At 36.6% G+C, this 23,340-nt stretch overlaps 1 protein-coding gene across 2 annotated transcripts in view; it reads left to right on the forward strand.

Moving 5' to 3' along the window:
* Window positions 1-23,340, forward strand: part of NAA16 (N-alpha-acetyltransferase 16, NatA auxiliary subunit) — a gene marked incomplete at both ends in the record, with an annotated part of 66,520 nt that overhangs the window by 24,063 nt on the left and 19,117 nt on the right. For both annotated transcript variants that reach the window (XM_081998071.1, XM_081998072.1), the window contains 4 exons: window positions 1,493-1,646; window positions 3,194-3,313; window positions 5,429-5,524; window positions 9,210-9,316. In XM_081998071.1, the coding sequence (XP_081854197.1) occupies window positions 1,493-1,646; window positions 3,194-3,313; window positions 5,429-5,524; window positions 9,210-9,316 (477 nt within the window). The remainder of the gene's footprint in view (window positions 1-1,492; window positions 1,647-3,193; window positions 3,314-5,428; window positions 5,525-9,209; window positions 9,317-23,340) is intronic.

Here is a 23,340-nt window from a genome sequence, read left to right on the forward strand (position 1 = left end):
TAGTCTTATTCCATTAGCCATGACTTGCTATATGTTAGTTACTAAAAACTACTTGAATACTGTTATTTCCAGCCCCAAAACTGATGTTCACTGTCAAATATACTCTTCTTTACAGTATTTTATTTAGTTATTCTGTTTTTCAGGACATTTCTATCTAAGAGGGAAATCTTCTTTGTAAAAATGCACAGTACTACGAAATCTGCCTCTAAAAACTCAGAATATGTAAAACAAATATTAAGTCTCAGAGTTGATCTGTGCTTAGGGGAATGGCCTTAATGAGTGCTTTAGGACAAGAGTCAGTATGAATGTTAATTTCAAACAGTTCAACGTTTTGGGGTTTTTTGTTCCTTAAATTACTTGGTTCTTTAAAGAAGACAGAAGAAAAGCTTTACTTAGGGAACAGAAAAACAGTAGGAAACTTTTTGGTGACCAATGTGACTTCGAAGTATTGCTTGCTTAGAAAGAAACAAAGTATGTAGTGTCATGGGAAGGAAAATCATTAACATTCATCAAGCTTAACTGCTTCTTAACTTTTTATTATTTAAAAAATCATGTTTGACTGTGTCTTTCCTTCTACAATTTCTATTAAGGCAGTATATTTCACATAGTAAACTGTTGTGTAGATCTGCTGGGCATTGTCTGCAGACTTTTGCATTTGGTCTCCAAAATTTGTACAATTTACTTGTAGTTGAAGTAGCTCCTGTGCATATTAGTGATGAGCATTTAGTATGAAATAATTATAATTCTGGCAAGACTTTTCATTGCCTAAATCCACTTTAGGGAGTTATTCTTGGAAAGGAATACTTATACATGTCATTCTGTTTCAGTGGAAGGTGGATAACCCACTAGTTTTACTATAGCCTGCAGACAAAGTCCTAGGTATGCAACTGGCAGCAGACCTCAAAATAATTGTCTGTTGCTCGAAAACACTCTTTGCATGCTGGTGTGTTGTACTTTCTGGGGGATTGAAGTGTAGTACAGAGAACACTTGGTTAGAGAGAAATAGTGTAAGTTTCCTGTCTGAAAAATTCTAGTTGTCAAGCTATGGCCAGTATTTGGCTGGTTCATTGCTCTTGGAAATAGTTTGATCCAAAATTTTTGGTATGCTGAAAAAGTATTGTGATATCCCAGCAATCTGTTGCAGAACTTGTGGAGTACACAAGTCCTTCAGAAGGAGAAGATTACCAAGATTTTTGCAAATCTTACTGAATTATATGAGAGAAGGCAAGCATTCTGGTTTTAATTAGCTTGCCACAGTGATAGTGAAAAAGTACAGGAATTCTTTTAAAACTCTTCTCTAATATAGGATATCCTGAATGAATGTAATTTGATGTGTGAATAATGGGAGTTTTACACTTTGAATGTTTGGGTGGGTATGTAAGTAGACCGGACATATTCTGTAGCTTGAATCTTGTGTTCTGTAATATTGCATACAGCATACAGTTGAGGTACAGGTAAATGTTAACTAACTTATTGCTTTCTTCCCCCCCAGATTCCTCCTAATAAAATAGATTATGAATATAGTGAACTGATTTTATATCAAAATCAAGTGATGAGAGAGGCAGATCTATTTCAGGAGTCTTTAGAACATATAGAGACATATGAAAAGCAAATATGTGATAAATTAATAGTAGAAGAAATAAAAGGTAAGTCATTCTTCTTCCCTCAGCCATTTTTGTTCTAAACTTTTGCACTGGCTTTCAGATACGATAAAGCAGTAAAAAATCCCACACATGTGAAATCTTTGATTTGAAACAATTACTGTGGGGAAAGTGGTATCACTATATTTACAACTTCATGCTCAAGTAACTTGCCCTACCAAAGTGGATAGTGGATGCAGGTAGTATAAGCTGGCTTGATGCAGGAACAGAGGAGATCTTGGAGGTTTATTGGTGCATACTAAAGTAGCTTTCCGTAAATCAGCTAATCTAGTATAACCCAGCCTGAATCTCATGAAGAATACTGTTTGTAGTACAGACACTGATTATATTCTTCCACTGAAGTATCAAATTCTTGTTTCCTTCTTAAGCTTTCCAGTGCACTTACTTGTCTTGATGTACTTAAGTGAATACTGAAGTTCACTTTTTTCATTAAAAAAAAAACCCACGGTTGTGTTGTGGATATGAAGTACAAATACTGAGTTCTGAATACATGCAATTATATAGTGTAATAGCACGTATTCTTCAGCTGCTCCTTGCTTGCACAATTGTGATGGGTTGACCCTGGCCAGCAGGTAAGCCCCCCACAGCTGCTGTCACTTCCCCCAGCCTCTCTTGTCAGGACAGGAGAGAGAATAGGAAGAGCAAAAGCAAAAAGGCTTGTCTGTTGAGATAAAGATATCTTAAGTGAAGGAGAGAGGAAGGAAAAGAAAATCAGGCCCCTAGTGATGCAAAGATAATCATTTGCCATCTCCCACAAGCAGACTGATGCTTAGCTGGTCTCCAGGCAATGGCCACCTGCCCAAACACTCCTTCCCCTCTATTTTTATTACTAAGCATAATGCTATATAGCATGAAATATCCCTTTTGGCCAGTTTGGGTCAGCTGTCCAGGTTGTGTCCACTCTGAACTTATTGTCCACCCTGGCCTGCTTGCTGGGTGGTAGAGTGGATGTAAAAAGAGAAAGCTTTGATGCTCTACAAGTACTGCTTAGCAGTAGCAAAAACACTGGTGTGCTACCAATGTTTAGTTACAGATCTCAAAACACAGCACTCTATGGGCTGTTGTGAAAAAAATGAATCCCATGCAAGCCAGATCTGGTAGAACAATTTACTTAGTAGCAAACCAGTGTGATTTAACTGGCTAAAAACTGGTTAGTTGATGTGAAAGATACAGGTGTAGTTAAATAATCAGCCTGGTAAGAAGTGACAGTCATGTGTTGGAGTCCTGGAAGGAGGAGTTGCTTGTTTCTTCAGTAATTCTAATGGCTGTTTTAAATACTCAGATACAGACATACAAATAATCTCTTGTTTTCACAGGTGCTGAATGCTCCAAACTGTGTTTGAGCTATATATGTGTGATAGCTTCAAGTACCACTTGTAATACACAGTAAATGCCTTTGGAAAAATAAAACCTCTTTTTAAGTATCTACATATGATTAAGCCCTATTTCATGTGTCGAATTTTGTAAACTTTACTCCCAAGCCCTCAGTGTTTTCATATGTGATTCTCAGTTCTTTACTGCGTTGTTTTTAGGAGAGATGTTACTGAAGTTGGGAAGACTGAAAGAAGCTGGTGAAGTATACAAAGAGTTAATTGAGCGCAATGCAGAAAACTGGTATTATTATGAAGGCTTGGAAAAGGCCCTACAACCTAGTAAGTTAAGATATAGATACATTGAAAATATGTATGATATAAGATATACTTAAAACTCCTGTTTATGTTACTGTTTCAGACTTGGTAGATAATTATGTACTTTCTAATCTTGAATATGATATAGTTGCGTTTATCCATTTTAAAAATGTTCACTGAAAAACTTGTATGCATGAAAATATCAACAGGAAGTCTTTCTCTTCTTGGAGCTAAAGGTGGCATTTGCTAATGTGCTCACACAAAGAACACTTCCTTGCAACACATGAACTTGGAAACCAAATTGCAATTAATTCCTATCTAGTAGTTGATTGTCAGACTACTATCATCTACCACAACATAAAATTGTCATTCTGAAACTTGTTTAGGTGGTACTTCTTTAGATGGGCATGTGGAAATATACTCAAATACCTATTTCAGGTGGCCTTTTAAAGATAGGCCATCTGAAAAAAAAATTTTTTAAAGTTGACTCTTCTTTGGAGGAAAAGGTGATATATGTGATAATCTGTTATTCCACATTAGTGCTGTTCTGTCTTTCTAGGAAAATAGTTAATTATTTTTTTAAATTACAATAGTACAACAATTTATACTATAGGAAGTGTTTTGCAGTGGTAACTTTCCCAAGTGTTTACCTTTACAGAGGAATGGTTGCCTTGTATTTCACTGTTCACTAATTAGTGGAAGTTTTTATTGGAATTATTCTGATGACATCATAAATCATAAGCCCACAAGGATACGATTTGTAGATATTATGGCTGCATTGTATTTCTCAACCAGCTTTCTTTTAGACAGTTTTACAGTTGGGTTTCATAAAATCTGTGAATACAGCTTGTGATTGGGAAATGGAAATTACTGCATTTGTTACATTTATACAGAGAGTAGTGTTGCCCTTTGAATGGTTTTCCTAGTGTACCCGTACAGTTGAAGATCATGATTATTGTCTCGGAAAATAAATGACCCAAGAACATGATTATTCTGTTTGATATAATGAATATGTTAGTGAAAATGTGTAGTTCTTACCAAAGAACAAATCCAGTAGTTTATTTGACATATTAAAATCCTGTGTAGATTAAAACTGTACTAATTCATAAAACTAATAATGCTACTTTATTTTTTAGGTGGTCTTAGGACTATTTCCTCCCCCATGGTAAGTTCTGGAGCTCCAACTTGTGACTTCAATTAGGACTTTTATATGCTTTAGTTCCAATCCAAACATTATTTTAGGATAACTCTTAGAACTGTACATCTCTTGGAGCCACTGGGTAACATATTCCCCCCCCTTCCCCAACATCTGAGCTCAGTGACAAGATAAATTGTTTTTCTTACGAAATGAAAACAGCTATATTTATTAAATATATGTTGTGTCATAGTCTCGATCTGTACATTTGGTTTGATTTTAAATTGCTCATCAATTTAAAAATATTTAAGCAAAATTGATCTTAATAATGTGAAAATGGCATTTCAAAGCAACAGATTAGTTTTAAGTTCTAACCACATTGGAGCTCCAAAGCATATTATGGGGGAAAGGGGAGGAGTGGGAAGATAATGTTTAACAAAAATAAAGCTACTTAAACATTAAGGTATTAAGAATTCTGGTGCTCAGTGCTTACACAGGCAGTGTTGTGCCCTGTTTTTGCTGCCACCAGAGTACCTATAATAAAAGCATGCTTCTATAGTACGCTATTTGTATACCTGTGACTTAGAAATGTGATATACTTCTCTGAATTCTTTAAGTATGTCTGAAACAGATGCATAGTGAAAAACAGTTAATTGAAGCTATGAATGTCAAACTACTGTGTGAATGGGTCTGCACAGCATGTAACTGAAAGAAATGAAACTCTAGTACTGTACGATTGATAGTGCAGGATAAATGTTCTGTTTGCAGTTTATCCTTACAGTGATTAATGCTGGTAGTTGTGTATTGTACATACAGTGTGTTTCAATACACAGTTTTACACAGTAATGTTTATGATTAACTGGAAAAAATAGCTTGAAATGTTTAAAATGTTTCAAATCCAAACTGTGTAAGAAGTCTAGCTAAATTAACTCTCAACATTTAAAAACATCTAGAAGAATAGTTTTTTCTCTGTTACTTACATCTATTATATTTACTGATAATAGGCACTTTAGAAGAGAGACTTCAGATTTATGAAGAAGTTAGTAAAAGACATCCCAGAGCAGTTTCACCTAGAAGATTACCTTTAAACTTTGTTTCAGGTAACAAGTTGCATATCTGTTCTGTAATAGTTTTTTATTTGGTTTTTTTCTTAAATTTTCATCAGGCTGTTTAATGTGCATTTAATACCTATTTGTACATGTACACAAATAAGATGTACATATTTCTCTTGGAATAGACAGAATTATTTGTTATGTTTTAGGCATTGATAGAAAAGGTTCATGTGGTCTAATATGGTGATATGAACTATGTAATATTAAAGCTACAGTACAGAATGGTATGTAAATTGGAGGAATTATTGTACATAATTGTCCTGCATCATGCAAGTTAAGAATCATAAGGTAAAAGGATAGGGGGTGTAGTACACTTGAATTAAATAGATAGGGGTGTGTGTATGTGCACACCCCCTTCCTGTATCTTTAATATACATACATGGTAACTTACACCTGGTTTCAGTGTTTATAAATTGTAAATTATGCATATGACAAACACAATAGCATAGGACTGAATTTCCTAGTAATTTTTGTACTGTGCAGAAAACACCAGATCTTTTTTATGACTCTATCTTATGGGTGTACAACACTGTTGTAGAACCATTAGAACTTAAATCTACAAAAAACCTAACTTTGTGCTGATAATTTAATAAGAATAGGAACAAAAAGCAGGTCAGTAGTGTAGGTCAGTGGCACAGATTATTTTATTTTAAATTTTATAGCTAAGGTATTTCAATGACTCTGTCCTTTCAAAAGTTTTTCTGAAATACAGTGCACAAATACCCTCAGTTCTGGAGGGAATATGTGTATACTCTTTAAAACAGAAAGCTATGATCTTCCAAAATAAAAGGAAGGAGGCGAAATGAAACAGTAAATACCATAAAAATACACTCTTGGTGTGTGGCTGTCTAACTGTTTTTCTAATTTTCTAACTAATTTTCTACTGTAACTCCAGTAGAAAACTTTTGGAAAGAAATATAAAGTATGTAAGTTAGATATCGAGTGTCATGAAATTTTTAACCTCAGCTGCAAATTCCCAACATACTTGCTCATGCTTTTAACTTCATGAGGTTAGTTTTTAGTTTAGTTCATGTAGTGAGCACTGCATTTGTTGTACCTTTAAATGCTACACAGCATACCTAGTCCACTTTTCTGCTGTTGCTCAGGAGTCTGAATGTGCATATACCTTTCCTGCATAAAATCACAAGATTTTAACTGCTTCTTAAGAGATTTAGCCCTGAAGTTAACACTTGTGCCTTACTTAATCCCAGGTAATTCAGTTTATTGGAAGGTACAAGGGCAGATTTTAAGGCAGTTCAGCTAGATTTGAAAAGCTAGGTGACAAGTTATTGATCTTCTCCTGTAATAAAATTGTTATGGTAATACATGGCAAACAAGGAAATAACCTGCAAAATGCTTTTCCATATCTTTATTAATAGTGCATTTTGCTGTTGACTTAATTTCGCTGTATGTTTCGCTCTAGAATACCTTATCATATCTGACACTGTAGTTTTCATAGCTAGTGCTCATTTAGATGGTAATAAGGATTAGTTGTTCTTGCTATAAAGATACTCTAAATGAAAGCAAAATTTGTTATTACATCAGTTGAGAAAGATCTCTCAGTAGGCTACTTTCTGCAGTGTTTCATGACATAGAAGTTTTAATTTAGGAAAATTCTTGTTTCTATTAATCTATTAAGCTTGTATCAGTTGTGGATGTATAAGACTGTTTTTGATTCCCTAGAAATTAATCCCTTTAGTAAATTATTCCTCATGTTTATAAGTACCACAGATAAGAATTCCTGTTGGCGAAAGGTAATGGTGAGAAGGTGAAGGTATAGAAATAAACTTGTTTGCAGAAATGTATTTGCAAATTTCAAGAGGATAGAATTTTTGGTTAAATGAGGTTGCTGTTCCATTGTGGTCACTGACCAGTTGCTTGCAACCATTCTGGTTGATTCAGAATTGGCTTGAAATACCATAAAGTGCAGGCTTGTATTAAAAGGGCAGTCCTTCCCAGACCTTGCTGTGCATTGCATCTTAATAACCTTGTATCTGATAGAAATCAGCTCCTTGATCCATCTGGAAGCCACCTTTATAGAGGAAGGCTGTTACAATTCATTTTCAGACTGTTCAAGGAGGGGAGGGTTGAAGTCTGGACATCTAGTTTTAGATTTGTTTATTCTGCTTTGGATTTACTGTTCCTGTAGTCTTTTCTGTGCCTCAGACTAGATTTTGCGCTTGGCTTCATGTTATAGCTGGGTGTCTAGCTGTGTGTTCTGCATTTTTAAGACTTTGCTTTTAAAGCTGTTCTGCTTTCTATAAATACGTAGTAAATGGAAACTTGAATCTTGGTTCCCTAAATTCTGAATTACAATTCTTCCATCAAGAATATAAATGAAAATAATTCAACAGAAATTGAGAAACTTCAGTGGATTTTATGTCATACAGGAGTCTTGTGGTGTGAGGAAAAAAGTTTTAATTAATCCACCTGTAATAAAGCATGTGCTTATAATCCAGTCATGGATCCCCATCTGCAGATAGCAGTATTTTTCTATATACAGCAGTTTGTTTTAGTGCAGCAAGGTGAGAATGTGAGTTACTGTTATTAGTCTTAGTAACAGTGCTGTTAACAGTAAGTGTAGGACAATTAAGAACTGGTGCAAGTACCTAAGAATGTTATGTACAAAGCAGTAGTATCTTCATTTTCTGAATACCTATAGAAAAATCTGGAAATCAAATTTATTAATGGGTTCTTAATTTATTCCAACAGTTTTGTGTGTATGTTAGCACTATGTGATGTGTACCACTTCCTTGTTTAAAGAGTTAGAGAAGTCTACAACAGAGTAGGCAGTAAAGTGTAGCACCTTCCTCTGTATGCAAATTGAAAAAAAAAAAACCCCACCCTGAAAAAACATGAAACAACCACTTCTCATCATAGGAATAAAAACATGAAAGCCTGCTATTTTCCTGGCTGGATATCTTCTCTGAAGTCCTGCTTTTTTTTTTTTTTTGAAACAGCATTTCTCAGAAAGGTGGCATACTGCAAGTACTGTAACTTTTACCTGAAAACATAATTAAATCAGACTTTTAGCTTTCTGCCAGTATATTCTGATAAAGATGATTCTAATATGGTGCTTATCCTTCTGAAACCCAGTCTTCTATTCTGTTTCTGATTCCAGAAACAATCATACTATCATCGGAAGTCATGTCCTACTCATAAAAAATAGGACTAGAAGAGAGGTAGAGGGTTCATTTCATCCATCCTTCTTCCTCAAAGCAGGATAATTTATATCTGCACTATTGCTAACACACATTTGTCTAACTTAATCATAAAAACTTCCAATGATGGAGCTTTTACAAGATCTCCAAGGTAATCCATTCCAGTGCTTAGTTATTCTTACCATTATAATTTTTTCCGATGTTTGTTTAAATAGCCCTTGCTACCTCCTCTGTAGCCAGCACTTAATACTTCTGTTTTAATAGATTTTACAGGTTTGAGGACTGTTACCATGTCTTCTCGGCAGTCTCCTAAACACTAGCAACTAAAGCATTTTACTCTGGTCTTTACCTGGAGCATATTTGTGTCTTATTCTTAAATAGCAGGAAAGATGAAAACCCTTAATTGCATTTTCTCAGTTACTCTATTATCCAGAGTTGCACAGCAATTAGTGCTTATATTTATGTAACACTTGCAATCACTGACATATAACCAAATACACTTTTGTTTCTAGGTGAAAAATTTAGAGAACTAATGGATAAGTTCCTGAGGGTTAACTTCAGTAAAGGCTGCCCACCCTTGTTTACCACTTTGAAATCTTTATATTACAATCCAGAAAAGGTAAAATTTAGTGTTTATTTGGTTTTAATGAAGTCTTCTATATTGCAATACTAATAGACTATCTAACTTTCTTTATATAGATTTTTCCTGTAACTTACCAATAACTGTTGCTGAACACTTTTCTCCTTAATGTGCTATTTTGTCATACGTGAACTTCTGATGCTTGATATGTATGAAACTTCATGTCTGTAGACAGTTGATGTCAAAATGCTTGAAGTCAGATTGGTGCAGAATGCACTGAAGTACTTGAAAAATCACACCAAAATAAAATTATTGGTTATCTTTATTTTGAGTGCAAGTGTGTGAGGAGTCTTTCCACTTATGGTTTATGATGTCACCAGAAGTCACGATTTTAAAATATCACACAGATGGCTATTGTTCTATGTACACCTCTGAATTGCATGAATCCATGAATACGTTAGTATTTACCACAAAGGCTTGTTTCCCATTTCAGTCTTTAGGTAAAACTTTAGTGTTTAACTTTTGCACTTCTACACTCTCACAGTTTTGTTAAAATTGTATCCCATTGGAGCTAATATTTCAAATGTAGTTCTTCATTCCAAGATTGTCAGTAAGGTATATTAAAAATAAAACTTCAAACTAAGGCATATTGCTAAAATGCATAGAAAACAAAGGTCAGTCTATTCAGATGTTACATTTTTGCTACAGGCAATAAAACTCTGGGTATTTTAATCCATTTATGACTAGGTAAGAATTTTTTGTAGCTGCAAAGACCCTAAATTCATAAGGCAGCTTTTCAACTAGCAATGGGTATTTCTTTAATTGGACTAAAATTATTCTTCTTTGTAAAAGTCTCCTTGCTAGTTGTCCTAATATGAAAATTTCAATACACTTGTGTTTTGGAGAGTGTAGTCTGTACTGTGTCTTCATGGTTGACATAATTTTAGTAAATTGTGTTATTGTGTATAGTACAAGTGTTTCTACACTGCCTATTGCTAATGCATACTTTTCAATGTAAACTTTTGAAACTGTATGGAAACTTTTTAAATGATGATACGCTGACTATCTAGACAGAAGTACAGCCAATGTTGTGGAAGTCTTACCTCTGCTATTTGAAGCATGAAAATCCAGAAGTTAAATATACAATTAACCTCATTTTCTGTGTGAAAAGATTTTTTTTTTTACTTAATTTTTTACATGATGGGTAAAAAGATGAGTACTACTGTGGGGCAGACTTACCCAGAAGGATGCCTTGCTGCTAGTTATCTTCAGTGTCTCAAACCTTTTTAATCCTTAAAAAGTAATTAAAATCAAGAGCCTCACAATTTCCAAATATGCTTGGATTTGTTTGTGCTGTTAACTTCTGCAAAAGCATTTTCCTTTTCTCCTCATTCTTTTACCAAGACAGGGTCTCTTTTACACTTCACTTGGTTGGGTTTTCATGTAACTATACTGTAGCAAAGCGATCTTTGAAACCAAGAGAAACTTTAATTTTAAGCCTCTGACAGTTAATTTTAGAACTTCGAGGATTTGGGGTTAGGTGGCAGAAAATTGTGGCAAACTACTATGTGCTGCACCTTTCAGGAAAATGTTGTATTTCGGTATCTAACTTGTCTAAGTCAGTTCTTAATACTAGCTTCTTGCATAAATTACTGGTATAGTTTGACAGAAGACAAAGAATTGTAGTCAGGACCATGTTATGCCTACTAGAAAATAGCAAGCAAACTACTGAATTCTGTACAAGTTGGGAATGAACAGTTGCCCATGTACTGCTTTGGAAACATGTAATTTGGTGTGGTCAACTGCAGTTGCATTTTAAAATGGCATAGATACGAGGATTTTAGGAAAGAGTTGGTGTTCAAGCCTAGAAAGTTTCTTGTTTTTAGAACTCTGGGTGAGGCCAGGATCTTTCATAAACCATGGTTTTAGAGAAAAAGGTGAAATAAGCAATATTTCTGTTAATAGATGTTTTCTATTTGTATGTATCTAACTCAGATAAAAAATAGTGAAGCATTTTATATGTAGGAAAGGAAAATATAAATTACTTCCCGCAAGAACACAGAAGAATGGTGGGGGAAAAATGTCGCTGAGCAAGTAAAGCTAGGGTAAGGGTTAAATTTCTCAGTATGTGTTGTAAGATTTTGGTGTTAAGAACCCGTTCACACCTGAGTGAGTGGAGAGACCAGAAGGTAATGTAAAGAGTAGCTGATTCTAGAGGAAAAATATTGACGTCTGCCCTCTGTTTGGAGAAGGTGAGGGGGGGGAAAAAAAGTGGTTGTATAGAAGGCAAATGTTTGTCAAATGTATTCAGGAAAATGTTGTTTGTTATCTAATTGCTGTAAGTTGGTACTTCATACTAATGTTTTAAATAAAAAGTTCTGGCATATTTTGATTTTAAAAACCGATTCTAGTCTACTACTGTTACTAGACAATTTTGGGTGAAATCTAGCTTCAGGTACACAGAGCTGAAAAGAGCATGGGACTTGCCCATACCAAACTGAAGACTATTCAGGGAGGTTTTGGAAACACTTTAGTACTTACACTGCTTAGGCTCCAAATACCAAGGTTATAGGTTGGAAGTTATGCTTTGTATTCCAATCCAGACATTGGTGTGATAAAGATCTAAACCAGATTTGCTGTACTTGTGGAAGTTGGGGAAGTAACATTAGAAAATATTTTGGGAAAAGTTCTGCTTTTGGTCTACTTGAGGAGTTGGAAGTTCAGCTGTGTTTTATGGTGATCCATTAGCAGTGTTTCAGTGTGTTAGCATTGACTTGATCAAACATCCTTTAAGCAACTGAGGAGCATAAAAGGTACATAGCTCAAATGAATAATCAAATCCATCAAGAATACACTGGAGTAATTTTGAATCTACAAGTTACCCAAACATTACATTTAACTTTTTTTTTCTTTCAGCTACAGTCATTTTTCTTCTGAGAATTGTTTGACAAAATCCTTCTCTGGTACTGTTTTTACATATTTGTTACACTGAGTTGTTTTAGGAAGACTAGAAGTGTGTCATTCCTGTTTTCATATACTTTTCTGATTCAGTCAAATACATGAAAATTATAGTTCGTGTGTGCTAAGCATAACTTCTGACAAGAAAAAATTGACATGACTGTCATACAATAAAAAATGGCTGAAGTAGTTTCTTGGTTCTATTTTTTTGGGTAGGTGAATTGTTTTAGGCAGATGTGTGTTCAGATTTCAAAAACTTGCAGTTTGGTTGTTTGTCTCTGGAATGTTTTTTTTAGGAGTGACATTAAGTTCCAGATTCGGGCATGTGAGTTTAGGTCAGTGAATATAGGGAACTGTTTAGCTCAGCACCATGTGTGGTTTCCAACACAGGATCAGTTGAACAGCTGTCAAGGCTCCTTTTGACTGTCTTAGGCAGATACAGATCTGTGTTGATGGTAGAGAGAGCACAGGCACCTATATTACAGTTATCTAAGTACAGATGTCTGAACCTGAAGGTGCCTACTGTCTGTCCAGTCTGTTTCACTGGGGTGTGTTGGGAACTGTTTATACTTATTCCCAAAGTATCTATTATATGAGGTATTTCATATCTATGAAACAGTAACACTGAGCAAGCTTTACCAGTTGCTTCTAAAAGAATTAATGAATGTCCCACCCAAAAAAAAAAAAACACCAAAAAAACCCATTGAAGTGTTGGCTGGGTTGAGGGGATGTTGCTTTTTCAGCTACCTAATTGGAATTTGTTTATGTGCTTGTGCAAATATTAAGTGGAAGAAGGTGTGGAGTACAGCTGATTCTTCATCACTTCACTGATGGGTATGCTTTACTTTGGTTAAGGAGGGAAGACGGTTTTAATCTTCCTTCACACTTAAGGTAGAACTATTGTTTAAGAATACTTGTGTAAAGTCACAGAAGGGTACCATATGTGGGAAAGACATCATAGTGCAATAATGTAAAACTATTTGTTTCACGAAAAAAAATAAGGTTATTGCTGCAAGAGACTTCAAGTAACTAAAGGCATGATGATTTGAAGTCTGTTCAGTAAATAAAGATTACATACGGCTTTGTTGCTTTTTGGCATCCTCAAAGACTTCTTTTGAGGTAAAATCGTCCCTAATAAGAAAGTTTCTAACAAGTTAGTGTACTTTGTTATGCAGTCTGTCTTCCCTAAAATTCTGGAGCAGAAAAAAAATCATGTGTTGGCCTTGTGTTCTGTTAGCAATGTGCAGAGCTTTATATTTGATTGCACAACTAGGTTGAAAAGGAAACTGTTGAAGATTTGCTAGCTGCTTGAAACTTGGATACTTGAGAAGGTAACAGATGGTATGGTGAAGCCTGGGATAAGCAGGTTTGCTGGATGTTTCATCACAGTCTCAGCAATATTGTTTGTTACCTTCTAGGAGTGAGTTGTTAACCCACTGAGATTTGAGATAATAATGTTTCAGAGGTACTTAAGGCAGACTTTAAAATAACTCTGGAAGCTGATGGGGAGAGGGAGAAAGTGTTAAGTGCTGTAAATTACTGTATGTGCTTCTGCAGCAAGATCCAATTGCAGATTCTGTGGGCCTTCACTGCTTGCAAAGTGGTGATCTGACTAATATTTTTCTCCCTAGTTTTAGATTGGAGTTATCCAATGAATTGTTTAAACCATCAAAGTTCTTCAAATGAAGTTGTGTTTTTTAAGGTTTTGTGCTGTCTGCTAAGTAGCATGTGAACTGTTTTTTTTTGACTGTTCCTTCCTCTGTCAAGCCACCTAGACTGGAGGAGTTACAAGTAGTAGAGACTGAAGGGTGAGAAGCTTGAAGTGGAGCTGACAATTGTCTTTTGCCTAGGAATAGTACTGATATTTGATCAAATATATTGTGCTGTGGATAGAGCTTTTGATTATTAAAATACTGTGTAACTGAAAAAAATCATGCCAGCTCTTCAGTATCATGAGTGCACTTCTATACCATGCTGTAGCATAAAATCACTCTAATAATGCCCCCTTTTTCAATGATTTCATTGAATTGCAGGAGGAAATGTTGGACAAAGGCCAACTGAAAATATATTTGCTTTTATTTTCTGTAATATTGGCAACTGATTTTTCTACAGGTTATGTTGATGAGCAAGGATATGTTATGTAAAGAGTTCAAGTTCTTTCTCAAGTGATAATTGTTATTATACTCCCTGTTTGCCCAGATGCCAAAAGCATGCACTAATCACTTCCTAACTTGCTGCATTGGTACATAGCCAGATTCTATGTCTTTCCAACTGAAGAAGGGATCAATTAGAGGGTGATAGAGACTATCAGACAGAATTTTACTGTATTTTCCAGTGTCTCATTCAAAACAAGTTTGTCATACTACATGGATGTCATAGTATGTCAAGTTTGTCATACTATATGTTCAGTGGTACATCATTGCTAATACTTGATCATAGATCACTTTTTACCTACAATATATTAGAGAAATCATTTGCTGAAACACTGTCTTGATGGCTTTGTTCTTATTCTTACTGGCTAAATATTTTTTTTAAATAATGTTCATCACTATGTTTGTTTCAAATGATGATAAAACGTAGCCACTATATGTTTTGAAGAAATTGGCTACATCTTCTATCGATTCATTATATGGCAGCCTCTAGGGAATGCTGTAAAAATGGTCTGGGGCTTTTTAAATGTGAAAACTCTTGGTCACGATGAAGTAGTGTAAAGTGAGTGTGGTTACATAAAAGACAAAGCTCACAAATGTTGAAAGTACTGTGCCAGGTTCTACTTACCTGTTAGGTAGACATGTCTCAAGCAGATACTTAGAAGCTTTTTTCCTTCTCAGCCTGCATCTTCCCACATCCACAAAGACTAACATTGCATATGGTGATACTTCTGTGCCCGTGTTCTAGGTATCATTCATTCCTCTAAGTCTGCTTCTGATTGAAGAAGTGTCCTAAGTAAGGTGTCTATAATTAACTGTGTGCAGCAAAATGGCAGTGGATTGCTCAGCTGACACCTTGTTGGTGCCCTTAGTACTGTCTTGATACTTGTGTGTCTTCTCTTACGTGTCCAAGAGTGGATTCCTGTTATGTATCAAGGAAATGCAGAAGTTATAAATTGTCAGGGACTTCATTAACAGCTTTCACTGTTGTGCTAAAAAAACCCAAACCCCCAGATCTTTTCAGGAGACAGAATCCAGAGAAATTCAAAGAACCTTTCATGATAATGCTTTTTGCCATCTTTCCTAACAAGATTCTCATTTCAAGCTTCAACACTTGCAGTAAATCTTCTTAAAGCCTTCTGAGAATTGCTGTTAAAAGTTGCAAGTTTGGCATACCAAGGCAATAGAAAATGTACCTAACTTCTGTGATTTTTTTGAGGGCCTTACGGGTGTCACTTTCACTGCTTTCTTAACAACACATATCTCGGAGGAGGATCAAGTTATAGAACTTTTAAACAGATTGGATGTGCACATGCCCATTGGACCTGATGGGATGCACCCACAACTGCTGAGGGAGCTGGACAATGTCACCGTGGTGCCATTCAATCTTTGAAAGGTCATCTTGATGGATGGTGTTTCCTGAGGACTGGAGGAAAGCAAAGGTCACCCCTGTTTTCAAGGGTCTGAGGAGCTGTAGGCCAGTTGGCTTCATTTCAATCCTAGTGAAGCTGCTGGAGCAAATAATCCTGGAAACAATTACCAAACACACAAAGCACAAAGTTTGGCTGGGAGTAGGTAAAGATAGATTTATGAAGGGGAAGTCATGCCTGACTAACTTGATAGCCTTCTGTGACAAAGTGGCTACCTTGGTGGACAAGGGGACAGCAGTTGATAGTGTTTATCTTGACTTTAGCAAGGCTTTTGACACTGTCTCCCATAACACAGATAAACTGTTGAAGTACAGCTTAGAAGACAGTAAGGTGGACTTAAAATTTGCTCTGAGCCACCAGGCTTGCTGTTGTGATCAGCAGCGTGAGGTCCAAGTAGTGTCCCCAGGTGGTTAACACTGACACCAGTAGTGTGTAACATCTTCGTTAACGACTTGGTCGATGTGGCAGTGTACCCCTCAACAACCTTGCAGATGATACAAAACTGGGAGGAGTGACTGATGCGTGAGAGGATTGTGCTGTCATTCAGAGACCTTGATGGGCTGGAGAAAAGACCTGAAAGGAAGTTTAATAAAAAAAGTACCAGGTCCTGTACCTTAAGAGGAATAACCCCAGTATAGGCTGGGGACTGACCAGCTGGAAAGGTCCCTGCAGATTCTGGCAGACAGCAAACTGAATGTATCCTGCAGCAAAGTTGGTCAACAGCATCTTGGGCTGTGTTAGTAAAAGCACCATCATGAGGTCAAGGGAGATCCTTCTCTTCAGCCCTGGTGAGACACATCTGGAGTTCTGGGTCTGCTTTTGGGCTCCCCTGTACAAGAGTCACATGGACATACTGGAAAGAGTCCAGAGAAGTGACATGAAGTTGAAGGGACTAGAGTGTGGCATATGAGGAGAGGCTGAGAGCTAGGAGTGTTTAGCCTGGAGAAGAGAAGGCTCAGGTGGGATCTTAAATGTATAAATATCAGAAGGCAAGAGTGAAAAAAGAGCTAGATGCTTCTCACTGGTGCCCAGTGAACAGACAAGGTATTATGTGCATAACTTAAAATAGAATATTTGAGCCTCAAAAAAAAAAAACCCAAACACTTTTAGTCATGGGGATTGTTGAACATAGGAACAGGTTGTTCAGAGAGGTAGTGGAGCTGTCATCCTCAGAGATAGTCAAAATGTGACTAAACGTGGCCAGGAGTAACCTGCTTCAGCTGACCCTGTTCTGTAAAAGGGGTTTGGACTAGGCAGTCTGTAGAGGTCTCTTCTACCTTAATGATATTGTGATAGTATTTTCTTACTGGGTTTCATCTTCAAGCCTAGGATCAGCTTGTAGCCATTGACTTGATAACTGGCAGATGGTACTTTGGTACTGGGACAAGTGCATTTTATGCAAGTCTGGCAACACTAAGATTCTATAGCAAACAGTGCAGAAAGGCACAATGAAGATGGACGTGCCTATGTACGTGAGTGCCTATATTACATAAGCATTGAGATCCCTAATGCAGACACTGTGATTTGGAATCTTTAGTTGTGATTTTTTTAATATCTGTTTGCCAGTATAGCCCTCCTGATCAACGCCTAGAATTTTTTTGCTTCTCCCTTCTCAGACCATTCACAAAGGGAAAAAAGGCACTTGTCACAAAATCTGCCTTTTAATCATTTTCTAAATGGAGTAACTTCAAAATACAGGTGAGTAGCTGCAGACTTGCCTTAGTATTAGGTTAAATGTGAGTACATGCATAGTTCACCGCATGTCAAGTGAAGCACCTATAACTGCTGCTTCAGGGTAGGCACTTGCCAAAAGAGCAGGTTGTTTGTTCAAGAATGAAATGGGATTAAGACTGAGGATGTTATCTATAGATACAAAGGGAGCTAATAATCATTTCAATACAGTTCTCCATCTATCATTCTTGATTTTGGAGCTCTCAAAGAGGGATGCCATATGTGCCGCTTTATTTTTGTGGTGTTCTACAGTGCAAATTCTAGTAGCCAATGTAATAGTTGTACATTTGGTGTTTTGTCAGAGATCATCTGCTTGTAGTTTCAAGTAAAGAGAGTGAGCTGTGTAAAGAATACTTTGAACTTAGAAATCAGCAGTGACTCGGCCAAGTTATTGATGGAGATGCTCACTGAAGTTGAGTTTGCCCTCATCTAGTTGGAGAAGAAAAAGTGGAGGAACAGATGCTCGTAAAATTCTAGTAAAGTCATAATTCCATCCAGATTATTTCTCAGGTCAGATAGCTCACGTTCACCTTGAGTAGTTGCCTGCTGATGGGGACAGTTGTGGTTTTGGTGTTTTTTCAGCAAATGTGCTGATATTTGTAACGCTATACAGCAGAGACTATTGGTGTGACACTGTGGTGGGGTCAGTGGGCTGTGCCCTTACTCTTGGCTTAGTGTGTTATTAACACACAACTGTTGGGAGGTACTCAGTGGAGCTGTTGTCTTTAGTGCTTGACATATGCCATATGCTAGGCTTTAAATGAGATGCTGTATTTTGGAGATCAGTACTTCAGTTTTTAATGACTGTTAGTTATACTCACTATCCCCAGTACTTACTGCCTTTCTGTACTCTATAGTGGCAACTGCAGTGCCATACATTTAAAGAGAAGATGACCTTTTACCCTAAAATAGCCTGTTCTATGAGAGGTGATAACACAAGTCCCATGATCTGTTGTCATCTGGGAGTTTTAGCTTACATAATTCTGCACCAGAGAAGTTCATGGTCTTTGTAACTCGTGTTGAAGGTGAGAATAACAGGCACAGAATTTTTATAACTCCAGTAGATGATGCTACTCAGGGAACTGATTTGTGTGTGTGTCACGCGATTCAAAATAGGTTGTCCAAGGGCCCTGACTTGCGGACAGTGTTTCATATTCCCACTTGTCCATTCCACCCTTGTCCTTCAGTTGCCACTTTTGCTGAAGGAGCAGTGCAGTTGTTTTGAGTACCAGTTTCTGAATCTGTACACATTTAAACTTGTACTCATTTTTTGTTTTCTTAATATGTTGTACTATTTAGCTAAAAGTGCAGCTGTTCAACAAACCATTTATGCAGTGGCAATCTGTAAAAGACAATTGGATTCAGCATATGAAAGTAAAAAACGACTTGTCCTCGTTTCAAAAATCTACTCCCCATGATTTAGAGAAAAATCACATGCTGTGAGGGAGGTGCTTGTGTAGTGGGGCCAGTGTTGTGTTCTGAAAAACTGTAGGGTTTTTTGAGAAAAGAAGTCTCTCTTACTTCAGACCGTTATTTAAAACATGTAGTTCTCGTACTGCCTTTGGAGATTCATTCACTTGATTTTCTTGATCTTGCCATCTGCATCATCAATTCATAAGCACACTGTGGAGGTAACTTGCATTTTAAAGTGAATTGATTGTCTTTGTCACTTTTAACCATGGATTAAGTAGTCATAATTGTAGGTGACTCACTAAAATGAATTACTTCTAAGCAAGTGAGATACATGGGAGGATAGCAGGGGAGGCTATATAAAAAGGCAGCGTCATCCTACATGAGGAAACTTGTGGGTTTATGTTTTGTTTTTTTTACTAATGTTCCTCTAGAATTTTGAAATGTTATCTAAACAAAACATGGCTTTAAAAAACTACTATAGTGGAAATTTTTACTTATGGTTTATAGTTCTAAAATAGTATGAAAAGTTTTCTTTTCATGATCTGTAGAGCCTTTTGGAATAACCACTTTAATGCTTTGTGAAAGGTTTTGAAATGAAACTGTACATATGTTTTACTTCCATGCTAAGAAACATGGAACACTTATAAGGAAAATGTCTCAACACAATACAGTCTGTATGTACATGAAGCACTGTGGTATGGGTGTCAATCCTTTTCTCTGGTATAGGAGACTTACTATCTAGCTACTGGATTCTTCCTCTTTTATGCTACAAGTGGTTTTATGGTTTTTATTCTTTGCTTAGTGCTTTAGTTTTTGAAGTTTGTTATTAAAAAAATGGCTATTATCAAAGTACCTATGAGTACTCAAACCTCAAAACCTTGAGTTTTCTAGAATGTGAAACCTTTAATTTAAAAAGCCTGCTATATAGCATGGAGACTTATTTTTTTAATCGGGCTTTTTTTAGTTTCTAAATAGCAAGTATACTCTGCTATTTAAACGACACTTATCAAGTTGATATCTTTGTACTTGAATAAAATTCACACCATTGACAGAATACATATTCTGTTGGGAAGTAGCTGTAATCTTTTTGGCATATTCAAGAAGCAAAAACTCCTGTTCAGGAGTGCCACTGCATTATTATGTGTTGTCCTGTTCATGCAAAGTTGCTGTTCAGGGTGAATGTAGCTGTGGTTCTTGGCAGAATGTTTCTGCTGGAAGCTAATAACCTGAGATGTAAATAATTGCATGGGATATAGTAATTTTCACTTTCCGTAAGCTGATGTCCACATGTATTAGAAAAACTGAAAAGCCGTATTTGTTATTGTTCCTCACAAGAGAGGGATCTTGAAATGCTACCCCCACCTCCTCCCAAAAAGTTCTCTTTGTACTTGAGCAATATTCAGAAATACTCTTTGGTTTCACATACATGCTGGTCTCTGTATCCATGAGATAAAAATCCAAAGGGCGAAGACCTTCAATTAGTCAACATCAAGGTTTGCGTCGATTGTGTTGCAGGTGCGTTGGTTGGTTCCATTGAAGCTCGACATTAGTGCACATGTGCCCTTTTTCTGAGTAACTAAAAACATGGAGACTGTGAGGAAATACTGGATGAGAGAAAATGTCTGGAAGAAACATCAGAAACAACAGTCTCAAAAAAAGGTGTAAGACTGTCTACACAGGAAGGTAGGCTGTCTCCAGTGAAGATCTTTCTTTAACCCTTTCAGGAAAGAAGGCATTTTCTCTCCTTGATGTGGAAACCTAAGAACTTCAAGTTGCAACTGTTTTTGTAGTTAGGTGTTCTCTGAACTATTGGTGGATTATATAAGGAAGTGAAAAACATTGGTTCCACTAGGAAGTTCTCTACATTTTAAGAAGAAATTACTCTAAGATCAACTGAGGACAAACTTTTGGTCATACTGACTCTGTCAGTTCAAGTTTTGGAAAGTAGTGTCTCTGAGTTAAAATTCCAGGAGGGGAAATCTGGTAAGTGGACTTGCTCAAGATCTGGTTAACAACTTGGTACATTCACAGTGAAAGATAGCATTTCGGCTATATAACTGTATCTTAAGGAGAAGTAAGGAAATTCTTAAAATATGCAGGGGAACGAGAAGGATGAGAAACGTCATTGTAGGTACTGCCAGGATAGGATGCTCCCACTCTGTAATGAGAATGGGTAGTGTAAAACATGTTGATGACTGACAGTTTGAGTCCCTGAGGTAACATGTAAGCCAACAGCTGACAGGTGTTAGCAGATGACTTGTGAATTACTTTATCAAGAGAGCTTTTTTAGTCTGAGTGGTTTACATTGAGAATAAGTGCTCCAAATACCCATCTGAAAACCCACAAGAAATGCTCTCAGCATCTCTTACGGTTTTTGGTACTGATGTTCTGCTCATGATATTATTTGCCTTTTTTTGTGCAGTCCCCAAACTCATCCAAAAGCTTTCAAAAAAAAGGTTGCTTATGACGTTAGTCACTGTGGTGATCATACAACATCTTAGAATGTTGATTTGCTCTGAATTTGTATTCTTATGAGTGTCTTAAAACATGCAGTGCAAACTTGTATAGCTGTTAACTTATTCCATTGCATCAACAGTTTTATGACTGGATCATTAGGAGTAATAGTAAAACTGGAAAGTTTTATTAGTTCTCTGAATGTGTTTACATACTGTGGTATAAATGCAATTTTTTTGTTTGTTTGGCAGTTTTCTCATGTGCTGTGGCTTATGTCACATCTCACAAGTTATTAGTCCTGACAGTACAATAAAGAGGGGAAGTATTATCCATACTTCACACGTCTAAAACAGGCAGTAAGATGTCAAGGCCAACTTCTGCAGGCATTGATCATATAGCCTAGGAGTTACAGTTTCAGGGATGTTTATCTTCAGATGCATTCACTGACCTGTTGATGTGGTGTGTTCAGCATGTTGGAAAATCTGGTTCTGGATGTGAATATGAAAAGTAAAGCAAAATCTGTGTTGTGGGTGTCAGTAATTTCTTAGAACATTATTTCTTACCCATTTCATTCACTCTGTGTGTTAAATGAGGAAAGTGTTCTTCAGGAAAAAATCACAGAATCACTAAGGTTGGAAAAGGACCTTCAAGATCAAGAATGTGTAACAGTATTTTATATTGTGTTGCTTGGTACCTGTATTTCTATGGCTTTAGAGCAATTCCTTCATTTATACTTTACAGCTTGTTGTCTAGTCTAATTCAGACACATGACTACTGTTGGGACAGTAAGTCTGAGCTATCCAGTCTTCTCTGAATTTTACTATTGTTTTTCTTCTATGCTACACTCGTATCAAAAAAATGTCAGTTGTTTCAATTAATCAGATATTTGCTGTTCACTGTGAAGTGTATATTAACTTGGGGTGGAGCAGAGTGAATTAAAAAAAATACGTAAACTTCAGATCCTGTCCTCCACATGAAGTGCTCTCCTAGCGCAACTTTCTGATTTATGACTATCTAACTATAAGAGTCTGTTTCATAAGGCTCTGTCATGTCTGTAACAGCATGTCTCGGGAAAAATAATATCCCATTTGTAGTCTGTTACCCTTTTTGGGCTAATTCCCAGCTGAAAGGTGTCTAATACATTTAAGCAATGTGCTTTTTCTCGAGGTGTCTCTGTGTAATTAGAAGTAGCAGATAAATGAGTACGCTTCTCTAACCTATATGCAGACTCAGTAGTAGAATGGCATGTTAAATTTCTATAGCTTATTTTGAAAATCAGTGGAATATCAGTGTTTGGAAGTGTAAACTCAGGCAAAAAAAAAACTTAAAAATTAAGCCTTTAATAGTTTTTTGTGCAGTCCCTAGGTTTTTATTTTCTGTTGTACATTTAACAGCTTGATCACTGCAGGAGAGTTTTCCTGGGACAGCAAGTCTGTTCTGACTGGTGTTGCTGTCCTACTGAACTCTAGGGTCCTGCACAAAAGTTTTCTAAATGGTGTAACCTCTCATTGACAGTTTTGTAAACTGAATTTATGAGCTTTTTTCCTTTTGGGAGCTTCTTTATTTGAAACTTCCTTCCCATCAGTATTTCCATCCAGAAAGGTACGGTCAGTGTGTCCTGGACTGAAATACTGTTAATCGTGTGATGGGGCGGTGCTGAATGCAGTAGATCATCAGAAGTGTGCTACCATTCATAAATATTTTTCAGGCCTGAAAGTTCACATCTAAGCTTCTGCATTTGTAGAGGTGGGAACTTCAGGTGGCAAACTTACTACATGGGCAGAGCTTAACTGACTCTGAACCCAGGATCCTCCTGTACAAGATCCTCTCTAGGGATCTGGAGAAGGGTCTACAAGTTCCTTGCCAAGCTGTACATCTGTCTCGTCTATCGCAAGTAATCAAGGAAGCTTTTTTCAGGGAGGCTATG

Source organism: Phaethon aethereus (assembly GCF_964289735.1).
Source record: "Phaethon aethereus genome assembly, chromosome: 1".
Classification (NCBI taxonomy): Eukaryota; Metazoa; Chordata; class Aves; order Phaethontiformes; family Phaethontidae; genus Phaethon; species Phaethon aethereus.